Source organism: Camelina sativa, chromosome 9 (assembly GCF_030686135.1).
Source record: "Camelina sativa cultivar CO46 ecotype springtype chromosome 9, ASM3068613v1".
In the NCBI taxonomy this organism is placed as follows: Eukaryota; Viridiplantae; Streptophyta; class Magnoliopsida; order Brassicales; family Brassicaceae; genus Camelina; species Camelina sativa.
Window position 1 is genome coordinate 37,197,306 of NC_141888.1, and position 25,639 is coordinate 37,222,944.

General features: G+C 35.9%; 4 protein-coding genes and 2 pseudogenes across 5 annotated transcripts; 5 read left to right on the top strand and 1 right to left on the bottom strand.

The window, feature by feature from the left end:
* Positions 1–864: 864 nt before the first annotated feature.
* LOC104713417 (uncharacterized) lies at positions 865–5,177 on the top strand. Its single transcript, XM_010430526.3, has 4 exons — positions 865–3,100; positions 3,639–3,838; positions 3,942–4,165; positions 4,247–5,177. The coding sequence occupies exons 1-4, from the start codon at positions 1,594–1,596 to the stop codon at positions 4,980–4,982; spliced, it is 2,667 nt and encodes an 888-aa protein (XP_010428828.2). The 5' UTR covers positions 865–1,593; the 3' UTR covers positions 4,983–5,177.
* Positions 5,178–6,022: 845 nt separating this feature from the next.
* LOC104713418 (protein disulfide isomerase-like 1-2) lies at positions 6,023–9,169 on the top strand. The gene is made up of 10 exons (XM_010430527.3): positions 6,023–6,317; positions 6,629–6,659; positions 6,752–7,039; positions 7,126–7,314; positions 7,427–7,552; positions 7,907–8,044; positions 8,135–8,254; positions 8,358–8,475; positions 8,558–8,670; positions 8,758–9,169. Exons 1-10 carry the CDS (start codon positions 6,151–6,153, stop codon positions 8,995–8,997), a joined length of 1,530 nt encoding a protein of 509 aa, XP_010428829.2. The 5' UTR covers positions 6,023–6,150; the 3' UTR covers positions 8,998–9,169.
* A 365-nt stretch (positions 9,170–9,534) lies between these two features.
* On the bottom strand, positions 9,535–13,812 carry LOC104713419 (UPF0496 protein At3g28270). Its single transcript, XM_010430528.3, has 2 exons — positions 13,610–13,812; positions 9,535–10,898 (listed from the first exon to the last, which is right to left on the bottom strand). The coding sequence occupies exon 2, from the start codon at positions 10,885–10,887 to the stop codon at positions 9,715–9,717; it is 1,173 nt and encodes a 390-aa protein (XP_010428830.1). The 5' UTR covers positions 10,888–10,898; positions 13,610–13,812; the 3' UTR covers positions 9,535–9,714.
* A 687-nt stretch (positions 13,813–14,499) lies between these two features.
* LOC104715870 (putative F-box protein At3g28280 pseudogene) lies at positions 14,500–15,842 on the top strand (annotated as a pseudogene).
* Positions 15,843–18,022: 2,180 nt separating this feature from the next.
* Positions 18,023–20,413, top strand: LOC104713422 (indole glucosinolate O-methyltransferase 1). Its single transcript, XM_010430530.3, has 4 exons — positions 18,023–19,099; positions 19,233–19,543; positions 19,685–19,749; positions 19,890–20,413. Exons 1-4 carry the CDS (start codon positions 18,639–18,641, stop codon positions 20,187–20,189), a joined length of 1,137 nt encoding a protein of 378 aa, XP_010428832.1. The 5' UTR covers positions 18,023–18,638; the 3' UTR covers positions 20,190–20,413.
* Positions 20,414–20,795: 382 nt separating this feature from the next.
* LOC104713421 (polyadenylate-binding protein, cytoplasmic and nuclear-like) lies at positions 20,796–25,064 on the top strand (annotated as a pseudogene). The gene is made up of 19 exons (XR_015566783.1): positions 20,796–21,447; positions 21,559–21,632; positions 21,908–21,975; positions 22,059–22,173; positions 22,276–22,361; positions 22,474–22,501; positions 22,611–22,686; positions 22,803–22,852; positions 22,934–23,051; positions 23,208–23,294; positions 23,421–23,485; positions 23,571–23,691; positions 23,912–23,994; positions 24,090–24,113; positions 24,207–24,294; positions 24,497–24,567; positions 24,665–24,782; positions 24,869–24,957; positions 25,037–25,064. The product of XR_015566783.1 is annotated as a polyadenylate-binding protein, cytoplasmic and nuclear-like (transcript).
* The last annotated feature ends 575 nt before the right edge of the window (positions 25,065–25,639 follow it).

A 25,639-nucleotide genomic window follows, 5' to 3' on the forward strand; every position in this document is an offset into this window, starting at 1 on the left:
TCGTTCGAAATGATAATCATAATAATATCATCAAAATAGACACACCGACGACGACCCACCTTCTTGTACGATCCAGACATATATAACCGAATTTGAACTAAAATGAATTGATGAATTGAGTATTGTTAAACAACACAATCATTAATCAAGGTTATTGATCTCCATAATAAAAACAAAAGAAAATTATGGTAATGGTTTTGGCCCTTATGAGATTCAGGATTGTGATTAAGGAGGTGCATGTGGAACTGGATTTGGCAGCACATGACCTACTTTTGTCACCCAATAGTATATTAATGTCTCATGTTAATAATACATGCAATCAGTTATACAAATTTACAAAACAAATGAGACTTTTATATATATTTGTCTTGTAAAGGAAACATATAAATTGATGGGATTTGATTTGGATATGAGACTTACTCATTAAGATAATTTAGCTTGACAAAAACTATTAACGACTTGTGAAAATGAGATTGGATTCATTGCTTTTGACAAAATAGTTGTCAATATTGTTTGGATATTTTCAATTAGGAAAACAAGAACGTAGAAGAGAAAAAAGGAGGTCATGGGGAATGGACCAATAAACAAAAGAGAAACATTAGATTCACAACAAATATCAAATTTTGGTAATCTAATATCCTTTTTTTTCCTTACTATATAAATATATAATCCACTGAAAACAATGACTAGTAATAGTTCACTAATAATATCGTATTGCCTGCACAAAGATAGAAATAATCAGGCGAAATTGGTAGGGGCCAAAACTAAACAAATCTTAATACATAATAGAAAACATGTCAATTGAATAGTAAACTTCATATGACATACCGACAGTACAACAACAAACGAAAAAAATGGAAACACACACCCATTCACTTATTTTACCAGGACAAGAGAGGAAGAATGGAAAGCATTATAAAACGTTGTGAAATTAGTCAAATTGGTATGAAATCTGGGGACCAAAACTTAAATAAAGTTGTAATATATTGTCAATTTTGTTTTTGGTTTCCTCGTCGTTGCCACTTTCTTCTTCTCCTTCTCAAATTCACAGTTCGTAATAAATATTTTCCCAGATCGCCCCCCCTAGCTTTCCTCCCACATCTTTTGATCCATTAAATTTAGTTAAAAAGTTGAAATTTAATTGCAACCTGGTGACTTTGAATTTTCTTTTTGGTTTCTTTACCTTGTGTGTGTGTGTGTCTCCTTCTCCCTACTCTGTTTCGTGATCACGTTTTCAAATAAATCAGCAACCATGGCTTCTTCTTCTACTTCTTTTTTTTCTCCTCTCTAACTCATGCACAGAGCAATTCATATAAAATCCGTTTTTTTTACATGATCACTACAATTACGACTTAGTGTTTCCTCAAATCACAATTTGCTCTGTTCCTCCTCCAGAAAAAAAAAAACCCAAACTTTGCTCTGTTCCTTCAAAACAAAAAAAACTTTGCTCTGTTCCTTCAAAAAAAACCCAAACTTTGCTCTGTTCCTACGATTATTCCATTCAATGTTGTTGCTCCATGCCCACGATGATCGGAGAATGAGAATTTGAAACAGAGTCTAGAGTTTCCCCGAGGAAGAAGACGCTACGCTATTATGGGTTGCGGAGGATCAAAACTAGATAATCAACAGATTGTGATTCTCTGCAGAGAGCGTAAGGAACACATTAAAGCGGCGTCGTATCATCGCTCTGCTCTCGCCGTCGCTCACCTTACTTACTTCCAGTCTCTCTCCGACGTCGGCGAAGCTATTCAACGTTTCGTTGACGAGGAAGGCTTGTTACTTGCTTCTTCGTCGTCTTCTTCTTCTTTTTCGCCGGATTCTCCAGCTCTTACGTTACCGTCCGACGAAGGAAAGCCGCCGAAGAAACACAAGAAGAAGATCTCTCCTTCTTCAACCACCTCTATTTCTCATTCCATCATCGAAGAAGACGAAGACGAAGATGATTCGCATTTGCATCTAAGCTCCGGATCCGACTCCGAATCCGAAACAGAAGCTGGATCTAATGACCATCTCCAAATTGATAGCACTCCTGAACAAGACCACCGGTCAACTCAAACTCAAACATTTCATTCCGGTTATGATCCAACTAGCTATGCTCCACCGGTTTACCCACCCGGTTATCCACCAAGTTACCCACAGGGTTATATGCCCGGTTATCAACCGGGATACCCACCGGGTTACCCGAGTTTCAACCCGAACGCAAACCGAGGAATGTATTTTATGAAGAAATCCGCGCCGCAATCTCGACCGTTCATTTTCCAGCCGGAGAATCACCGAGTTGAGAACGCACAATGGCCGTCGGATTCTGGATTCGGAAACACTGGAGCGCAACGGAAATCGCCGTCTCCGGCTCCTCCTCCGTCACCGCCAAAGGTTTCAACTTGGGATTTCTTGAACGTATTTGATACATATGATTACAGCAACGGTCGTTCTCGTACTTCTTCCGGATATTATCCGATGGGAATGGCGTCAATCTCAAGCAGTCCTGATTCTAAGGAAGTTAGAGAAAGAGAAGGGATCCCTGAACTGGAAGAAGTAACAGGGGAAGAAGTCATCAAGCAAGTATATAGACGTCCCAAGAGAACAGGATTGGAGAAGGTTAAAGAACACAGAGACGAGGACGATTACAACGTTAACAAAAGAGGTTATGTTGGTGAGGAAACTATGAGGGCAGTGACAATGCCAGATAAAGCCACCGAGAGCTCATTCGATTCAGAGACAGTGTCTTCTTTTTCAGGGAGTGATGTAGAATCTGAGTTTCATTATGTTAATGGTGGTGAAGGAAAGAGCAGCAACAGTTCTTCTAATAGTCATGAGACGGTAATGGGGACGAAGGTTTCGGTAGAGGAAGAGTATGGGAGGAAGAAAGGAGTGAGCTTTGAGTTGGAGGAGGAAACGACGAGCACTTCCTCTTTTGATCTTGAATCTTCCAAGATAAGTAGCTTATCTAGTTTGTCGTACCATGCCACTAGGGATCTCAGAGAAACTGTGAAGGAGATCAAGAGTGAGTTCGAGGTTGCTTCTTCGTGTGGGAAGGAGGTTGCTGTGCTTCTTGAGGTTGGCAAGTTGCCTTATCAGCATAAAAACAATGGCTTTAAAGGTAACCCTGTCTTAACTCTTGTATGTTTTGCTGGTTTGATATTCTGATACTTCTTGATGATATAGCTCCTTCCTTTTTGCAATCATCTATGTATAGAAACCTATATATTTAGAAATCATGATTCAGAATAAGTCATAGTTACCAAGTAATGCTGATTAACTTTAGTTTAATGGTTATTTGAGGACTTGTTTAGACGTGCCTCTGGGACTTATATAAACTTTGATGTAATGGGAAGTTATCTTGACTGAATAGGACTTTCTCCTGTCTGCTAGATTTTCCTGAATTTACTGAATTATGGAACCAAGCTGGATGGTTTGGTTTCGAGAGGTAAGTCATGTTAGGTTTAGACTGATTTGCTTCGTGTTGGAGGGAAAGCATCTTGTTATTGTGGTTTAGTAGGGAAAGCATCTTGTTATTGTGGTTTAGACTGATTTGCTTTGTGTTGAACTATGAACCGTATATTATGTGCACACTGCTTTTTGGATGAGTTTTTTTTGCTGCTTTGGTGAAGTTATAAATGAAGTGTTATACTTTGCAGTTATCTTATCGAGGATCATGTATCTGGTAGCACCATCCACACAGTCATCACATTCTCAGCCCATACGTTTAACATCAAGGACAAGGAAAATAGCGAAAGCATACAATGGACAAGATGTTAATGGAGGCTTCAATGGGAACCTCTCATCAACCTTGGAGAAACTGTATGCGTGGGAAAAGAAACTGTACAAGGAAGTTAAGGTATTAATGCTTTTGTATATGATGTAGCTTTGTGTTTCTGAATCTCTAGTGTGACTTTATGTCACTTGCGTGCTGTTACATCGTGATTTGCGTTTGATGGCAGGACGAAGAAAAGTTTCGTGCCATTTATGAAGAGAAGTGCAGGAGACTAAAAAAAATGGATAGTGATGGAGCAGAGTCTATCAAGATCGAGGCTACTCGGGCAGCCATTAGGAAGCTTATGACCAAAATTGATGTTTGTATAAGATCAGTTGATTCAATTTCCAGCAGAATCCACATACTCAGAGATGAAGAATTGCAGCCACAGTTGACACAGTTAATACACGGGTAAATCATCTTTCTATATTTCGATGTCTATGAGCAGATTAAGCTGTCAAACAAAACTAATATTTTTGTGTGTGTTTGAAGGTTGATAAGAATGTGGAGATCGATGCTCAAGTGCCACCAGAAACAGTTCCAGGCAATCATGGAGAGCAAGGTTCGATCTCTCAAAGCAAACACAACCTTACAAAAAGACTCTGGTTCGAACGCAATTCTTGATCTTGAGATGGAGCTAAGAGAATGGTCTAGCAGCTTCAACAACTGGGTTAACACCCAGAAGTTATACGTCCAGTCCCTAAGCGGATGGCTCTCGAGATGCCTTCACTATGAACCCGAGGCAACAGAGGATGGAATCGCTCCTTTCTCTCCTAGCCAGATAGGTGCACCGCCCATTTTTATCATATGCAAAGATTGGCAAGAAGCAATGGGTAGAATATCTGAAGATAATGTGACTAATGCTATGCAAAGTTTCGCTTCAAGCCTACACGAGTTATGGGAGAAACAAGAAGAAGAGCAAAGGGCAAAAGCGCAATTTGAGCAGCGAGATGCGGAGGAGTCAGAGAGAAGTTTGGTTTCGAGAGGTAAGTCAGAGAGCGGGATATCGGCTTTGGATGATCTGAAAGTGGATTTAGATTCAATGAGGAAGAAGCTAGTAGAGGAAAGAGGTAAGCGTAAAGAAACCGTTAAGCTTGTGAACAACGAGTCATCTAGTAGCTTGAAAAATGGTTTAGTTCCCATATTTGGGGCATTGAGAAAATTCACAGCAGAAGTTGTGAAAGCTCATGAAATTGTTAGGCTACAACATCCTCAGACTTCTTCTTGAGTAGAGAGTTTTTGTTACTTAACAAATTAGATATACATAGGTTCATTATATAGGAAAACTTTGGTATAGGTGTATGCTCATATTCATTCATTGGTTGGTTAGTTTGCTTTGTAAGCCGTTTTGAAATGGTGAAGAAGAAATGAAAATGCTATATAAACGATTCAATTGAGATTATCTATGAAAATGCTATATAAACGAGCCTGACTGATATTGCTTACAAATTTACAAGAAAACATAAATAAGATTTTTGAAGTTTACAACAGTATCGAGGATTTTAAAAAGAATATAGTGTCTCATGGTTTGGCATGCTCTATGTCTATGATAGAGTATTAATATTTTTTTTTTTGGCAGCCTATGTATGATACTTCTTCAATGGCTAGACTTTTGACAAGTTAAAAAAAAAATTGTATAAAGTAGAGAAATGTCAAAGGTTTCACATATGTTGTGTTCGAATATTATGGTTCACATGTTATGTTCATTACCGGAAGTTATAATATAATCTATCGGTTGTTATATATTGATAAAATTATGTCTTAAACCACCACAATACTAGTTTACTCCTTAAAATACAATTGTATGTTATTTATAAGTACTTAACTAGGCGATTATGTTGCCATAGTGAAGCCATGGTAGCAACATAATGAAAAAAGAAGAGAGATCATGGTTAGGCATAATCTATAGGATGTTAATAATCTTGGCAAAAGATCAAAGTCAAATCTCCATAAATTTAATTTTGGTCAGTAATTTTTCAAAAGATGCACATTAACTTTGAGTGTTGACTCAGCAGGATTATAATGAGAAAAAATAAAGTGTATTAATTAATTTCATTAATTATGATCTTTTTACACTGCAGATTATGGAAGTAAATATTGAAAAATCAATAACCGTTGTGGGTCAAAGAGTCAATGAAAATATTTTACTTGCCTAAAGTTAAATGAAAAACCAAAAAAAAAAACCAATGACAAGGCAATATCCAATAAAAAATCGCCACGTGTAAATATGGCCACTAAGCATCCAGAGATTTCGTAAATTTCTATAATCCATAGCGCTAATATAAATCAGTGAGTGGAGGCAGCAGAGCATAAATCAAAATCCTCTCTGACAAGAAGAAGAAAACATAAAGAATATTCTTTCGTCGTCGTACAGAGAAGAAGAGAGACGATTAAAAATGGCGATTAAGAGTTTGGCGTGGTTTTCGATCCTTGTGCTGTCTTTGTTCGCTTCGTCTATCAGAAGCGAACAGACGAAGGAGTTCGTCTTGACTCTCGATCACTCTAACTTCACCGATACCATCAACAAGCACGATTTCATCGTCGTCGAGTTCTACGCCCCTTGGTATTATATTCTCTATTTCTCTTTTCTGTTTCAATCTTAATCGTGAGATCGATCTCTGTCCTCGTCTATTTTTGGGCTCTGCTTCTGTTGTTGTCTAGTGTTTGATTTTAAACGGTGAAGCTGATAGTTTACGATAAGTGTGTTGTTTTGTTTCACTCGGGTCTATGTTGGCTTTAATGTGTTCTCTCGTCTTTAGTTTACAAAACTTGTTTAGATTAATAATTTGGGATATTGATGCGTATATAAGCTATTATGATTTTAATAATCTTCGTTTCATTTGAGTAACGTGACGTGTTTTGCTTTGTTTTCAGGTGTGGTCACTGTCAGAAGCTTGCTCCTGAGGTGAGAATTTCTTGCTTTTTTAATCACTTAATTACTTGATGATTTGTGTGTGGTAAACTAAGATGGGTGTGATATGTGTGATTGCTTTACAGTATGAGAAGGCTGCATCAGAGTTGAGCAGTCATAACCCTCCCCTAGCTCTTGCCAAGATTGATGCCAGTCAGGAAGCTAACAAAGGAATCGCTAACGAATACAAGATTCAGGGTTTCCCCACTATGAAGATTCTGAGAAATGGTGGGAAAACTATTCAAGATTACAATGGACCTCGTGAAGCCGACGGTATTGTCACTTATGTTAAGAAGCAAAGTGGCCCTGCTTCTGTTGAAATCAAGTCAGCTGATGTTGCAGCTGAGGTTGTTGGTGATAAGAGTGTTGTTGCTGTAAGTGCCGCCTCTTTTTCTTGATTTTATTTTCAGTCCACGAGTTCTGCAACCAACCATTATAATGTCTATCTCTGTTGTCTTAGGTTGGAGTGTTCCCTAAATTGTCCGGCGAGGAGTTCGATTCTTTCATGGCCCTTGCTGAGAAATTGCGTGCTGACTATGATTTCGCACACACTTTGGATGCCAAGCATCTTCCTCGTGGAGATTCTTCTGTGCAAGGACCTGTCGTCAGACTATTCAAGCCTTTTGATGAACTCTTTGTTGATTCCAAGGTACATAGGAACCTTTTTTTTTTTCATTTTTTACATATTACATCACTGAGTAGTCATGTTTTACGCAGTAATGTTACAGATTACTTATTTGATATACGAATCATGAATTCAGGATTTCAATGGGGAAGCTCTAGAGAAATTCGTCAAAGAATCGAGCATTCCACTTGTCACCGTCTTTGACAGTGATCCCAGCAACCACCCATATGTTGCCAAATTCTTTGAAAGCCCTGCCACTAAGGTATCATTTGTGAATTTATTTACATAAATGGATATTTCAGTTATGCCTTACATTTTTACTCGACAAGTATTTTAGAGTCATTAAAAATGCTAGGTTAGTAATTAGTATGTGCTTGAAGGTTTAGAGCTTTTAGACAATGTAAACTGTAGCAAAGGCTGTGATAGCAGAACGCATTAATTAAATTTGGTAACTGAATCATAATTCTCTTGATAATTGTTGAGGTATCCTTTTGATGTCGAAATGAGTTTACTGAAAGCATTTGTTCTGTTCTGTTTTTTTTTTTTTTTTCTTTCATTTGTTTCCAGTCTTCTATGACATTCTGGTTTTGATGGATAGTAATATTTTGAAATTCAGGCAATGATGTTCGTTAACTTCACCGGAGCAACAGCTGAATCTCTAAAATCAAAGTACCGTGAAGTTGCTACATCCAACAAAGGTCAAGATCTTGCCTTCCTTGTTGGTGATGCTGAGAGCAGCCAAGGCGCTTTCCAGGTTGCTATAGAACTTTGTCCCCGCAGTCATTTTCTCCTGTCAGTGTTAACACATCTCTAAACAATTCTTTTGCATGTATCTGTTTCACAGTACTTTGGACTTGAAGAAAGCCAAGTTCCCCTCATCATCATCCAAACTCCTGATAGCAAGAAGTATTTGAAAGCAAATGTTGAGGTTGACCAGATTGAATCATGGATCAAGGACTTCAAGGTTTCATTCTCTTTTGCAGACTATCACACTAGCTTTATGTAAAAAAAAAAAAAAAGTACGTATAGAATCAGTATAACTTAACCAAAGAATATGTTTTCTTCAGGACGGAAAAGTTGCCGCCCACAAAAAATCTCAACCTATTCCAGCTGAGAACAACGAACCAGTGAAGGTTGTTGTAGCCGAGAGCCTTGACGACATAGTTTTCAAGTCTGGAAAGAATGGTGAGTACATTTTTGAAAACTCTAGTAATCGTTTCAATATTTTTGCAAAACCAAGACTGATAAACATCAATTCATGTATCAGTTTTGATTGAATTCTACGCACCGTGGTGTGGACATTGCCAAAAACTTGCTCCTATCTTGGACGAAGTGGCTTTGTCATTCCAGAACGACCCAAGTGTGATCATAGCAAAGCTAGTAAGCTCTTTTTATTGTTTACATGTAAATCAATCACTTTATAGTTCGTTTTACTGGAGTGACTAAATCGTTTGTGTGTGTGTACAGGACGCAACTGCAAATGATATCCCAAGTGATACCTTTGATGTGAAAGGGTTCCCGACCATTTACTTCAGATCAGCAAGCGGAAACGTTATAGTGTACGAAGGAGACAGGACAAAGGAAGACTTCATAAAATTCGTTGAGAAGAACAGTGAGAAGAAGGCAACTTCTCATGGGGAAGAGTCTACCAAGACTGAGGAACCAAAGAAGACTACCGAGGAAGCAGCTGCAAAGGACGAACTGTAGAAGTCTTGAGTTTTTTTTTTTTTTTTGAAGTAGGAACATTTCTCTTCTTCTTCTCCCTATCCATCAGAATCTTCTTTTTTCTTTTATAGTTTCTTCTTTTTTGGCTATCTTGTTCGAAACCCAAATTCTCTCCCATTAATAAAAAGTTCCGACCAGAGGAACCTAATAATCATCTCATCTGTTTGATCAAAGGGTTTGGTATATGGTTCCTTGTGGACTATTTAGTTAGTCATCCTAATATCATCATGACTCTCGAAGTCATGTGCCGTGGCATTACCAAACCAAAAACGACATAGGGCTAACATTCTCATCATATCTATGAGATAGAAGTCACATATGCTGCCTACGCCTGCATCTCAGTTGTTGTAGCAGCTACTTGCTAGTTACTACTTACGTTTTTAACGGTTGTGTAGTGGATGCAATTAGGCTGCTGCACATACTAATGGGGACATTTTGCACCCATTGAATAATATATCAATATATATTATATATTGGGGACCATATAAAGATGTAACTTTCCCCCATAGAAAACATACATTTCACGGGATTTGAATTGGATTGATGATATAACTCATAGAGAGAGGTACATATCAACCATAATCCTCTCGGATGGTCAACTTTTAAAAGTAAAATAAAACACGTACTGGGCTGTAAACCCAATTATTAAAACATAGAAATATTGAAATTGACTCTTGAACAACAAAATATCGCGATAGTTTAACCGTCATGATATTTTCCAGAACCGTTGATCTTTTCGAGAACGTGACGCCTCGTCTCCATGATCATTTCGCTATGCGTAGACACAGTTTCACCAACCTGCTTGATTTTCTCTGTTAATTTCCTTACTTCCTCCCCGATAAGGTGCAGGTGACCTTTCATTTCCAGCTCATCATCTTCTTCCTCTTCATCCTCAACAGCTTCAGTCACTAACTTCAAAATATCCGAGATCTTTACTCTTAGCTCGTGGACTAGTACAGATACGGACTTCATCGCTTCTTTGTTTGTTTCCGTTGCCTTATCCGCCAAACTTGCTACACCAATTTGTTTGTTCACATCTTCCTCCCTTTTCTTCTGACCCTCCATCTTTTTCTCCATGTAAAAGTTGACGCCTACCCATCCCAACGCAAGAAATGGTACTGCTAGAGCCACAAAGGGCGCAGCCACACCTACGGCTACAGCCATTACAGCTATTGATGCGATGGCAGCAAGCGCAATTGCAGCACCGAAAACCACATTCCAAATTAGACTCGTTTGTTGTTCCTCTTCAAGCTTTTTTTTAGCCTCACGCAGTTCCTCATCAAGCTTTTCTTTAGCCACACACAGTTCCTTCAGAAGCGATTCCTGCTGCTCTTTGATCAACTCAAACTGAGTTTTGAACCCTTGGCCGTCAAAAGGATCTCCTATGGCTTCAAACCTCTTCAGATCCTTCAAGGTTTTTTCATACCTCTTCTTCTTTCCACCAACGTCCTTTTCTGCCGACTCTTTGTCAAACTGTGCCACGGCCTCTTGAATGTAGAGTTGGCCCCTTTTTGCTTTCACCACGCATTCCATTACATTATCGAAGATCTCTAACGTCTTCATGGTATTTTCAAAATAGGCAGTGACCAAAGCTCTTAGAGCTTTGTTCTCCCACACATCGTCTTTGCTTTCAAAAATGAAGTTTGCTACATCTTGGCTAACTTGAAGTAGGTGGTCGGTGACCTCCTTGTGTACTGCGTGTTGGGACAACAACCCATCATCGGGTCCAGCGGTAAGCGAGTCTATCACTTTGATGGTTTTCTGCTGAAGCGAAGCATCAAAGGATTTGAGGTATGGGTGGTCTTCACAAGCGGATTTGTAAGCACTCATGTGTCCTGAGCACTTCGACATAGTTTCTTTGGATAAAGCCATTGATGATATTACTGAAAGCAAAAATATCAAGAAAAGTTAGAGAAATTTAGGGCTTAGTTTTGCATACACAGCGAGCTTCCCAAATTAAAGTAGTTAGCATCCACTGTCCATTTACAATACAAAAAATAACAAAAACGAAAAAGCAAAATATAGTTTATACATGTTTTTTCTTGTTCTTCATGGTAGCTAAATAGTGTTTTCAGTTTTTAATGTCTTCTTATTAATTAATGTTAGTAAATAGTAAATTTCAATATGCACCTATTTTGAAAAATAATTGGATCTGAAATTATATTGCTTAATTTTGTAGAAATATATAGATGTTTAAATTTACTAACACACATCATTCTGAATTAAAAATATGAATATTGATTTCTTAATTTCCATTAGTCAGTTATATAATGTTAAGTACAGGGAGGAAAATAGTGTTACTTGTAAAAATATGAAAAATAATTATAATAATAAATAGAAAATACGACAACCCAAACTATAACAAATTAATAATATAACAAATATATAGTTCTACGTATAATAAACTGTTAAAAAGACTAGATTTTCAGAAAAAAAAATAAAAAAAAATATAGAAATTTTATAATTACTGTCTATGGCTATAATTTTTTGTTTTATGGATTTTTGTGTGGTGATATAGAGATGTTTATTATTATTATTATTATTATTATTATTATTATTATTTTGAGTAAGATTAAATAGGGAATTAGAGAAAAGAGAGAAGGAAAATATAGGAAAACTAGATGGCAATTTGCATAGAAGAAAAAGATTTTTGTTTTGTTTTATGTGGCTCATGTTTTGGTTTCTTGAAGTAAAAATACTAGGTAATCTTGTTGTACATATATATGATATTTAGTCTATGTTAAGATAATTGTTGAGGATAACAAAACATTTTAAGCCTTAGAAAACCAAGTAAAAGACTTTATAATCTTATTTTTATTTGGTTTGTCTCAGTTTTAAATAATTGGAAACTGAGTTAGGGGAGAGGAGGCATGGTCCATGGAGTTATTATGGAGGGGGACGCTTCACGTTTGGTGGTTATTTACTTATTTGCTTATTTGTTAGCTTTCGGATAATTAAATCTTATTGGACCAATTGGGATTACTTGGGTCCCGTTGGCTCGTATTGTATCCTATCTCCTCATTGTAATTAACTGTTGGAGATATTGAACATATTTTCGTTTATATGTGTAACAAACTCTTATTTGACAACAAAAACAAAGTAACAAACTCTTAAGTGGTTATAGACAACTTTTTTTTGTCGAAGCTACAAATAATGAAGGGATTCATAGGTATACAAGTCCTTAGAATTAGCTATAAGATTTATATTTAAAACCGGTTAAGTTTCAAAAATTCTTGAAAAATCGTTTTAAAAGATGTAAAAATTTAACTATTCTATTATTATACGAGCATATTACAATGTAACATTGTTAACATCCATATTCATATCTGCATATATAATGTACCTTATTGGAGAAAAGAAGTCATTAGCTCCAGAAAAACGTTTGAGAGTTAAAAACACTCTGGCAATTTGCAATTACACTATGGCGAGATAACCAACTATTGGAGATACTGAGCACGAGTTTCTTTAGCGAGATAACTCCTAAAGTGGTTATAAAACACTACGTACCCTCCCAAGTCCCACACCAATAAAAAATTCAAGGGCCATTTTACGTGCTTTTTATGCATTTTGTTTTATGTTTGTTCCTAATTCTAATCTTTTAGTCTGAAACTATAACTTAAAATAAAAATTATTCAAAATTGAAACTAAATAATATATTAAAATTTAATAAATTTACTTATTCAGTTATTCTTTATAAAATATATATACTTATAAATTTTTTCAAATTCAACACCTATTTATTTAATAACTGACATTGTAATTGTTTGCAAATACAATAAAATATATATAAAACTTTAATATTTTATTAAAAATAACTAATATCAATTATTTTACAATTATATATATAAATAAAAATTTCATTATTAATTTATAATGCTTGGCATGTCGCTATTAATTTCATAATTTAATTATTTGATTAATCTGATTTTATCATGCTTAATTAGCATGTCGGTACCAATGCTTATACAATCATTAACTCACGGTATTGATAGTGTACGTAGACTTTTAATTATACAATTATTAATTTACAGTATTTTTATGGTGTGAGTTGGTCTGAGTTGGCTATTAGTAAATGAATTTGTTATAAATAGTTCATGCTAAGAAAATGGACAAAATAACATTTATAAATTAACTAATATATAAGAACATCTTAATTATTACATGGTGTCAGAGATATTAGTTTTTTTAGTTATTATTGAATTGATAAGATTCGATTTATAATCAATATTTACTATGTGGAATAACTTAATTTAGTGGAATCAAACTCTGCTGAAATCGATAGCTGAGGCGGAGCTGTAACAACTTGATTAAAGATACTTTCCGCAATATTATTTAGTGGATTTATGCTTAGCATGTCGTACACCAAATATCGTGAAGAAAAATAAACTATTATAACAAATAGAAATATGAAAAACACACAAAAAAATTAAAATATATATTTATATAGTTTTATGTGTCAAATAAATCGGTTAAATTTATTTTATTATAAATATGAAAAATAAATAAAATAAATATGAGCAAAAAAATCTAATGATACAAAAAAGCAATGTTGTTAAAAGAGAAAATGAGCTAGTTAAAGAAAGACAGAAATTACCAGAAATTGGATCAGAATACTGGAGGATATTGATCTCAACCTTCTTTGACCAAAATATTTTAGGTTTGAAGTTTGAATGATATTTTAGGTTAAGTGATTTTCAAGTATTTATAGGAGAAAAACATGCAGGAGGAACCCGTGTGTTTGGTTTAGTTACAACTAAAAGTCTCAACAAAGTCTGTCTATACATCTCCAAAATCAGTAGTCCGTCAGTAGTCTACACCTATATGAGTAATGTCTACACCTGTATGGAGTAATGTCCTCACCTATATGAGTGATGTCTTCACGTGTTTGGAGTAATGTCTTCACCTGTATAAGCAAAATTATTGAACTTTTTGATAAAATTTGCTTAGAAGATAAATTATCGGGCCAACATGTTTAAAATTTTATTTTTTATTTTTATTTTTTATAAAACCATTGTTTTAAACGAGTTTTTTGTAGAATAAAATATTATGAATTTCTCCATTTTTTTCTCTATATTGTTCAAACCCTACTCCGTTGATCTCCATCACAAATCCCAAAAAAAAAAATTCCAATATTTAACGGCTTTACGGTAGAACCTCTATAAATTAATACTCTTTAAATTAATACTCGCTATAAATTAATAAATTATTCCGGTTCCGAGTTAGGCCGGTGTAAAATATGACACATTTTGATAAATTAGTAAGATAATAATTTTTTTCGGAAATCCTATGTAAAATATGATCCCATCAATATCATAAATTAATAATCAAAGTATTATTAATATATATATATATATATATATATATCTAAGAAGATCTAGTGAAATATGACTCTATTGTTGTTTCCATATTCTTGAATTTGCATTCTTATTGGAGCTCATCTCTAATCTTTTTCATTGCCGTCTTCTCAAATCGCATCCAAAAATTATGGAGAATTCTAAATGTGATGTATTTGGTTTTAAAACTATCGCAATATCTTATTTGACTTCATCACTACCATGAATAATAGTAGCAATTTCTTCTAAACTCTAAACTTCTATCATTTATCATTTTTACCTAAACTCTAAACTTAACAATTAAGATAGCCAAGATTATAAATTAAGAAAATTCTTTAATATTATAAATGATAACAAAAGTATCTTATTTTTTATTTTTTTTTTAATTATGAAAATTAAAAATCTCTTCATAAATTAATAATTATTAATTTAACGATAAATTAAAACCTCTATAAATTAATAAAATTTCATGGTCCCGACCTTATTAATTTATAGAGGTTTTACTGTATTTTGTTTAGCCTTAACCCAAAAAAGATTCAAATCGTGGCTCCGAGAGAATATGATTTGTTTTTGTATATAAAAGAGTAAACCCTAATCCAAGTGAAACAGAGGAATAGGAAGATGAATTCCTTTACAGAGGATCTAACTGAAGAGTTTCACAACTTCTCAACTGGTTTGCAAGCAGTGGAAATCTATAGTCGATCTCCTCCATATTTCCGTGAAATATTCCGGTCTCTTCACCAAAACTCACAACATACTTCACCATGGTCGCTCATGTCTCGGAATGATGGGAAAGAAGTTATAGCTCACTACTGATGCAACAACACTTCGGGACTTAAAAGATCTCTTGGCTCTTACATATCGTCATTCCTTACTGACAAGTTCGAGACTCAGAGAGACTTATACAAAGTGTGGGATTACATCGACGTTGGTTTAATTTTGATCAGTGAAGTCACTATCCCCACCAAGAACCGGTCCTTATACGTGGCTAATCCAGTTTCAAAGGAATGCGTAGAAATACCTTGTCATGCTCATCTCAAGCAATATTCATGGCCCTTGGGAATTGCCATACTAACTGAGAATGACGTCTTTTTAGGTTACAAAGTTGTTCTGCTTGACTTTGATTACTACAGAAACAGAAGTATGAACTTGACTTTTCTTATATATTCATCTGAGACGGGGTTGTGGAGTCTCAAAACTGTCCATTCTCCTTTCTCTTTGTCCTGTCAGTATTTTTTAAATTCCTTTAGCTTGAAGGGAAGTATTCACTGGCATGGCCTCAAAAATGACACTGAAGAGGTTGTTGTGTCCATGGATTTCTACGCAGATGGCATGGAATATGATCAATATCGTGTTACATCCTTCCCTGATTCAGGAAAGCATTTTGGATTCGAAAGAGTTTGCAGAATTTCTTGTGGATTTATTATGTATATGAACATAGTCTCTGGATCTCCGTCTCCAATCGCCTCCCACTCGACCAAGGCATCCACATAAGCGAAACCAAGCCACAAAAAAAACGAAATCACACAAACATTCAATAGAATCAATCACACAATTCATAGAACAACAAAACAGAGAATCTCAAGCTTAGATCAGCCATGGTATGCACTTACCTCTTTCAAAGGAAGATTCTGACCCTAAACCAATGAAAACAGCTTCACCCTCGGCTATTCAAACAACCTCATCAGGCTGCTCATCCTCATTCTCAAAAACCCATGAATTTCTCGCTTTCCATATATACCACATAATGCAAGGAAAAGCTGAAATTCTGTGAAGCATAATTCGTAGGTCCCAAAAAATGATCCATATTTGCATACACGGACTTTGTTAGAAATGAGATTATCCCCATCGGTACGTGAGATAAAGCCCATACCTGCCGAGTAGGTGGACAACCAAAAATGGCATGATTGATGGTTTCCTCGTTAGCACCACACCTTGCACAGTGAATATCACAAGCAATGCCCGCCATCGCAGATTTGCCGATACTGAAATACAACCTGATAGAACTTGCTACACAAAATGTTAAATTTTTGGTGGACATTTGACCTTCCAAATTCTGGAAAGAAGAGGGGTAATCTTAGGACCACACCCAAGAACCTGTAAAGGCCTAGGAGCTGCCATACATGTCATATGATACCCGAACTTAACAATATACTTCCATATTTTTGTAAAATGCCAACCTAGAAAATCTGCCTTTGGGCAACTTCCTAAGAGTAAAGCCGCTATCATGGCGACATCCTCTAAGTCAAAATTCTCAATAAGCTGATCCATACGTCATGTATTCGTCTGACGGTCAATTAGATGAAACATTTGGAGAGAAGGGTCCTTAAGTGGACTCTTACTTAAGACTAGTCTTGGGGATTGAGCTAGAATCCAAGGATCCGTCCATATAAAAATGGATTCTCCGGAACCTACTCTTTAAGAAGCCCATTATTTACCAGAGAGTGAGCTGAGACAAAACTCCTTCAACCATACAATGGAGAGCATTATTTAATCGGATCCATTGAATTCAAATTCTGATAGTACGTACTTTTAAAGACCTTGGCAACAATGTTTCCAGAACTTTAATCAGCCCCCATAATTGTTTTGCCAACAGAGCCGAATTAAAGTTATCTACGTTCCTAAAACCTAACCCGCTGAACTGCTTACTACAACATAATTTCTTCAAGGCCAACTAATGCATACCCCTGACTGACCATTGGTACTCCACCAGAAATTTGCCACTGTACTTGTAAGTTTGAATGTGATTGTTTTTGGTAACCAAAAACAAGACATCACAAAATTCAGTACATCAGTTAATCATCACATCTTTTCGCTCTTTTGAAAGCAATTTTGTCGTCCAACCATTCGTCCGACTATGCAACCTATCTCGAAGAAAAGAGAAAACCTTTGGTTTTAGATCCACCCAATTATAACATCACTAATACTAATTTTTAGTACAGGAATACCTTTAATCATGGAATATAATATTTTCTAGATTTTTACATACTAAATTCCTTTTTCTTGTGGTCATACTAAACAATTAACATTGTACGGCTTCAAAATGTTACTTTCGATTTTAATACTGTGTTAAGTTAAGAGTTTTTCTCCTTTTCCACATTATATCCAACTAAATCTTGAGATTTTGTATGACGTTGCTAAGATATGATGTACTTAAATATATTATGACAGATTCGTTGCAATTTTAAACTGAAATCACATGACAAATGATCGCAATATATGAACAATCGATAAAGAATCAAATGTATGTTTAATCAGAATGATTAGAAGAAGAAAAAAAACTACAAAAAATATGTACTCGTCCATTTGACACCAAGTAAAGGAACAATATAATTTAGCTTTGGTGGTTCCATAAAGTGATAGCCTGATTCACGTGGTTTCGTGGACCCAATGGCTCCTGTTAATACCACAAAAAATATTTTATTTATACAATGTTTTAAATTGTGGTGTAGCCGTAGGTGATAGAGAGTCCGAGAAAATTCACACTCACACACACTTGTGATCTTTTGCATGTTATGGTAAGAAAATACACCTTTGGCGGTTTGATGAAAAAGACTAATATTGCTTACGTACTCCAATTTTTCTGCAAACTTTTATATCAATGAATACGTGATTTTCTTGACTAACATATAGCTCCAATCTTATATAAATACCATGCATATTTTTGCAACTTCAGACAAAATATGAAAATAACATTGTTTAGATTTGTTTGTTTTGTTTTCTTAGTTGTAAAAGCTAATCAATACCATGTCGTTTATTAGGTTTTTTTAAAATAAGTACTATGCGTTTCATGCTTTCTATGTATATACACTTTTATAATCATGAATTTGATATAGGTACATGTATATATTTTATAACCATGTTTGATCGAAAGAAAAATGTGCTTTCTATGTGTATATCAATATCATAGATTTTTAAAATAACAGTAGTAAAAAAGGGTTGGATTTGGTAATAAGTCTTATTTTTTCATTTGCATGTGTGAAAACCATAAAACATGTATTTTCGTATAACAAATATAATACTTTAAAGTTGAAACCAGTGTCCCCACAATCCATGATCACGAAACTTTTAATTATTTCGTGAATCTCGACGAAAAATAAAATACAATTGTCATAGTCCTCTTGTGTATTGATTTGGCAATCAAATGGAAAGCCCTTGCGTCCACTTGGCTGGCCACTTGGCTTCACATTGTTTCCTTATAAAAATGTCACTAATTATGAATGTTGAAACCACACACTCTTGAACTTTAAACTCTCTTTCGTAATAAATCCCTCTAACCAACGACAAGAAATGACCAACCACTTTCAAGATCCCTTAACCACTTACCCTAAACCGGTTTTAACCAAAGAAGAAGACGAGAAAATGGTGAGTTTGCAAGCGGAGAGCATCGTGAACACCGTGGCCTTCCCTATGGTTCTCAAAGCAGCCTTGGAGCTTGGTGTCATCGACACAATCTCTGCTGCAGGCAACGGCGCATGGCTATCACCATCTGAGATAGTGGCTAGTCTCCCAACCAAACCTACCAACCCGGAGGCGCCGGTGTTGCTGGACCGGATGCTACGATTACTCGTCAGCCACTCGATCTTGAAGTGTCGTCTGGTTGAAGCCAGAGAAAATGGTCGAACCGGAAAGACCAAGAGAGAATATGCAACCGAACCGGTTTGCAAGTTTTTCTTGAAAGATAGTGACGGCTCTGGTTCTCTTTTGTCACTGTTCTTAATGTTCCATAGCCAAGTGTTTTTCAAGACTTGGTAAGTCAATTCGAGTTGGTTGTCAGTTACATTAATTAAACCAGTTTATCAATAACCAACGTACAAAAAAATAATGTTCTCTTTAAACCTATATGTATCATAAATGAATAATTGAAGATTTTTGTCTTAACAGGACAAATCTTAAAGATGTGATACTAGAAGGAAGCGATGCATTCAGCTCTGCTCACGGCATGAGAATTTTTGAATACATTAATTCCGATGAACAGTTCGCTGAGATGTTTAATCGTGCCATGTCGGAACCTTCAACCATGATCATGAAGAAGGTTCTAGAAGTATACAGAGGATTTGAAGATGTTAACACTTTGGTGGATGTTGGTGGAGGAAATGGCACCATTTTAGGTCTTGTCACTTCCAAGTATCCTCATATTAAAGGTGTTAATTTCGACTTAGCTCAGGTTTTAACTCACGCTCCCTTTTATCCAGGTACACACTATTTAATACTATTCTTTGTTAAACAACTTCTTAATATATACATTTGATCAGATTTATATTGAACTGCTAGTTTTTAGTAACTACACCTCTTAATTAAACCTTTTGTATTGTTTAATTATACTAATGATATAGGAGTCGAGCATGTCTCCGGAGACATGTTTATAGAAGTTCCAAAGGGAGATGCAATCTTTATGAAAGTAAGTTTACAAATATATTGAAGAGATAAACTTTAGATTTATTTATTTTGCTAGAAAGCTTGATATATAAATTTATATCTTTAATGTTATTATCTAAGAAAATCATTTATTCGAACTAAAATGGTTACAATGATTGACAGTGGATACTACATGATTGGAAGGACGAGCTTTGTATAAAGATTTTGAAAAATTGTTGGAAGAGTCTACCAGAAAAAGGGAAAGTGATAATCGTAGAGATGATTACACCAACAGAACCAAGGAGTGGTGACTTTTCCTCGAACGCTGTGTTTGCGATGGACTTGTTGATGTTAACACAATGCTCAGGTGGGAAAGAGAGATCTCTTTCACAGTTCGAGAGTTTAGCATTTGCGTCAGGTTTTGTTCGATGTGACATCATTTGCCTTGCCTATTCATATTCTGTTATCGAACTCCACAAATAAGATAATTGAAATTTACCAAAATAATACAATATTCACTGGTTTGGTGCGAGAAATTATGGGGGCTACAATTCTTCTACTCTTCACATATGTAAAATGAATAAGTTACGTAAGAGGAGTTTTTTTTTTTTTTTTTTGTTCGGTGATGGTTTTTATTGCATGTAATATAATGTTTTATGGTGCTGGCTTGGGTCCTTTTGCTTTTATGAAAGTGTGTGTTTGCATTAGGTTTGTAGTTACTGTTTGGATCGCGGGTTTAACAGCTGTCTGACCGGAACGGTCCGGATTTTTCAAACATTGAGTTACGTTGATTACATATTTGCAATACTATTAAATCAGCATAGATATTGAAAAGTGAATATGGACATGGTTATCCTAAGTTAAAAACTCACTTGAAACAATGTATACTGAATGTAGGCCAACTGGCCTTGGACTTGAGCCATGTGTTTCACATGGTGGATTTGTATCCAACAAGCTTACCCACGGGCCACGGCCCACCCATGAGATTTACCAGCAATGAATAAAATTAAAACAATGGCAAACCATTAACCTGTTCCCCTAAACCGGCTCTAACCAAAGAAAGAACAACAAGTTACGAACTCAATCAATGTTCTCATCATTACATGAACGGATGAACGGATGAACCATAAACATGAGCTTGCAAGCAGAGTGTGAGAGAGTATATTGCGAACTCAATGCTTCTCAAAAACGCCTTGGAGCTTTGGATTTCGTTTCTTGTGTGTATGAATATGATGAGAACAGGTTTAACTCGACCTGATGAGTATACTTTTCCATTAGTTATGAAGGTTTGTTCTAACAATGGACAGGTTCGTGCTGGTTCAACGGTTCATATGTTGGTCCTGAGAATTGTGTTTGATAAAGATGTTGTGGCTACAAGTTTTGTTGGTTTTATCTATGGTGCGCGTAAGGATTATTTTTAAGTGCACGTAAGGTGTTTGGTGAAATGCCTGAGAGAAAATGCGGTTTCTTGGACAGCTTTGATTGTAGTGTATGTGAAATCTGGGGAGTTAAAGAGGAAACGAAGAGGATGTTTTTGATCAAAGTATATGAATAAAATTCTGTGGGATTATTTATATAACCCAAAAAAGTTATGGTGCACATAGACCGACAAACCAATAAAAGCCCAGCCCGAAGTAGATTATTTATTATTGGTGCTCTCAAACCTTGCTGGGAAAGTAAGCCGTCGCCGTTTTCATCTTCTCCATGGCCAGTTCCAGCAAGAAATCGTCCGCCAAAGTTGGTTTGTTTTGCATGGCTCTGAGCTCTTCTTATCTAATAATGTTTTATACTCTGCTGATCACTTACTTGGCTTGTTGGTTTTAACTTTAGTTTTTTGCTGCTCTTTTCTTAGGTAAGCGAAAGCCTGAAGATGATTTGGAGACCAAACCGATTCTTAAGAAACATAAGGAAACATCCAAACTGAAGGTAAACCTAAGATTGGTCGGATTCCTCTTGTTCTTTCTTTTACTACAATTTTGTTTTACACTGTGTTGTTCGAATAGCTACTCTTAACAGGAGACAACAGAAGGTTTGTTAAATATTCTGCACATAATTGTACAATTAAGCATCCTGTTCTTTACTATCTTCAGAATATGTCAGGCTCAGACATTTAATAACACAACTTAGTCGATTTGTTATGCAACTTTTGAGTCCTTTCTTTAATTTTTCTCTTTGCTAACTCACTTGGCTGTTATATTCAGGCCGTTCCCGTAACACAAAAGACGCTCTTTGTCGCCGGTCTCTCTAGGCAAACAAACATATCACATATGTAAGCAGATCACCTTAAACTTCCACTCTCCTTCTCGGAGCAAGTTTTTCAATGACTGATATTTTACCCTCCACTTTTTACAGCATCGATTTCTTCAAAGATGTTGGACAAGTTGTTCATGTTCGACTTTGTGTAAACGACCAGGGTGAACATGCGCACTCTGCCTTTGTTGAGTTTGCTTCTGATGAAGCAAACAAGGTGAGAGACTAGTTTTTTTTTTAGTAATGATGAATCAATTATTCAACTATTCAATTTGAAATTAACCCTTATTGCGTATTAAATCAATCTTTTATACGCTAGGCACTGGAAACGAAGAACGGTGAATATTTGCACAGTTGCAAGATTTTTATTGGAGTGGTTGAGACATCTACATACCATCCACCCAAGTAAATTGATTCTTCCATGTTACGGAGATTTGTTTCTGTAACACTCGTTCTAACTTATAGCTAGAGTTTTGATGCCACTACAGAAGACTAACGCTTTTATTTTTTCTGTTAGTTAGGTTTTGCCTAGATCACAAGGTTTGGTAAGGGATCTAACTCTTTGCATCTTGAGTTTGTTATCAAGAAGAGCTCATTAGGTGTACTTTTTTGGTATACATGGAGTGATCACCACTAAGGTTTTCGATATATCAGGAACGTAGACTCCCTTCAACTAGAAAAAGAAAAAGAAGATGAAGAAGATGAGACACCTTCTGATTTTGTTGTTGAGGTGCCCTGTTCTTATTATCTGCTTCAGATGAGGCTTCTTTTTTTTTTTTTGGTCATGCAATTTAAGTAAGTCCTTCTCTCCTTTGAGTCGTGCTAACACTTGACTGTTAAATCCAGGAATTACTCGTTATTGCCAATCTCTCTCCCCACACTAAAATATCACACATGTAAGCCGCACCTTACATTTCCACTTTTCGTTCTCTGGAGCAAGTTTTCCTTCACTGATATTTTAACCTCCACTTTCGCAGCCGAAATTTCTTTAGTGATGTTGGAGGACTTGTTAGTGTTCGACTTGTTGTAAACGGCGAGGGTAAGAATGTGGGCTATGGCTTTGTTGAGTTTGCTTCTGCTCTCAGTGCAAACACGGTGAGAGTAGTTTTGTTTTGTTTTGTTTTGTAGTAATGATGAAAAGAAAGTATTCAAATCGTTCGAAAAGTAGTCTCTTTACTTATTTATTATGAAAATGTATACATAACTAGTTATTTGAAAGTACAATACCTGTTTTAATCTTTTGTGCTGTAGGCTCTGGAACTTAAGAATGGTGAATATTTGCATGATCACAAGATTTTGTTGATGAAGGGACATTATCAAACTCCTGCTTTTGTTGAGGTACCTGTCCTTCTTATCTTCTAAATAATGTCCTTCCTAGGATGGATCTTTTTTGCTTTTCTGCAATTTTTTAAAAGTCCTTCTCTCCTAAAGAGTCTTGCTAACTCAATTGGCTGTTATATTCAGGAAGCTGCCATAACTAAAACGCTCTTTATTTCCAACCTCTCTAAAACCATTAAGATATCAGACATGTAAGTAGCATCTTAAATTTCCACTTTCGTTCTCGGAGCAAGTTTTTCATGACTAATAATAATAATTAATCCTCCGTATTGACAGCATCAATTTCTTCAAAGTTGTTGGAGAAGTTATTCATGTTCGACTTATTGTAAACTGCCAGGGGCAGGAGCCTAGGCCCTGGGGCTTTGTTGAGTTCGCTTCTGCTACCGAAGTAGAGAAGGTGAGAGTGTCGTTCTGTAGTAGTTATGATGAGAAAAGCATTTTAGTAGTAGTCAGTTGAAAAGTAGTTTATACGAGAAGGTGGGAGAGTGTCGTTCTGTAGAACTGATGAAAATAACATTTTAGTAGTCAGTTGAAAAGTAGTGTATACTTGGTGATGAAACATATATACAAGTGGTCATCTGAAAGTACGATTGCTGATTAAATCTTTTATACTGTAGGCGCTGGTAAAGAACGGTGAATATCTGCACGGGCGCAAGATGTTTCTTGAGGCGGCTAAGACAGTTCCACTCAGTCCACCCAAGTAAATTGATTTGTTTCTGTAACACTGGTTGTAACTTATTGCTGGAGCTTTGATGCCACTACAGAAGACTTAACGCTTTTTGTTTTGTTAATTAGGTGTTGCCTAGATCACAAGGTTTGGTAAGGGATTTAACTATCTGCACCTGGAGTTTGTTCATTGGGTGAAGTTTTTGGGATACATAGAGTGATCACCAAGGTTTTTGATATTCCCAGGTACGAAGACTACCTTCGACAAGAAAGCCTTCTGATGGGAGAAGATGAGGCAGTGAAAGGACTTGATGAAACTCCCAATTTTCTTGAGGTACCGTACCTGTTTTGACTATCTTCTAAGTATGTCAGGCTAAGAAGAAACGCGTAGAACAGGTTTTTTTTTTTGGGCCACCACAAAATCGAAAGATGACTTATTCTGGGGATGAGGCTACTTTTTTTGTTGTTATTGCACTTTTTAAGTCGTCCTTGTATTCTTAGAGTCGTGCTAACACATTTTTGGGTGTTAAATTCAGGAAGTTGCTGCAAGGAAAAAGACACTATTTCTTGCCAATCTCCCTTACGACTCTCAGATAATACCAACTATGTAAGTAGCACTTTTTTTTTTTTTTTTTTTAATTTCCTCTTCTCTGTTTGGAGCAAGTTTCTAATGACTCATATTCTTTTACCCTCCATTTTTACAGCATCAGTTACTTCAGACATGTTGGAGAAATTGTTCATGTTCGAATTATGGTAGACAACATGGGCGAGCATTTGGGCTGTGGCTATGTTGAGTTTGCTTCTTCTAACGAAGCAGAGAAGGTGAGAGTAGTGCATACTTGCGATGAAGTAGAAGTAGTGTATATTTGAAAGTAGGATTTCTGATTTAACATTTTTTTATGCGGTAGGCGCTGCTGCAAAAGAAGAAATATTTGGGATACATGAACATTTTTGTTGACGTGGCTGAGATAGCTCCTCCATACCCTGTCGGACCCAAGTAATATGATTTTTCCATATAAAGATTTCTTTTGAAATGTCATTACCAGAAGATTACTATTATCTTTGTTAATTATTAGGTACAACCTTGCAAAGAAGCTTTGGTAAGGGATTTAACTATTTTGCCTTTTGTGTTTTGTTATCAAGAGCTATCCCATTGGGTGAATGTGGAGAGATGAACACTAGGGGTTTTTTTTTGATATATTCCAGTTACGACGACAACCTTCGACGAGGAATAATGATGACCAAACCGAATCAGAAGAAACAGAAACTTGGACAAGGAATAATGAAGACCAAACAGAATCTGAAGAAACAGGAGGAGGTTCCTATGAAGGTGATGGGTTTGTTCTGCGGTAAGAAGATTACCTTCTCTGACGACGATGATGAGGAACAAAACACGGACCCCGTCTTGTATGACGATGTGTTTAAGCCGCATAATTGCCTTCTGGCTTAGTCTGGCTTATATCTAATACTTAATCTGAGACAGGAAGTTTTTTTTTTTCACCTCATTAAAATGAATAATCAGGTTTACCGTTTACAGATTTTATCAAACTTAGGACATTTGACTGTTTGGCTAAAAACAATAAAATGTTTATTAAATAATAATGTGTTTTGAGTGTTTCTCCCTTGCCAACTTTATGTATATACAACTATTTGTATGACCGCTGCTCAGATACGATACG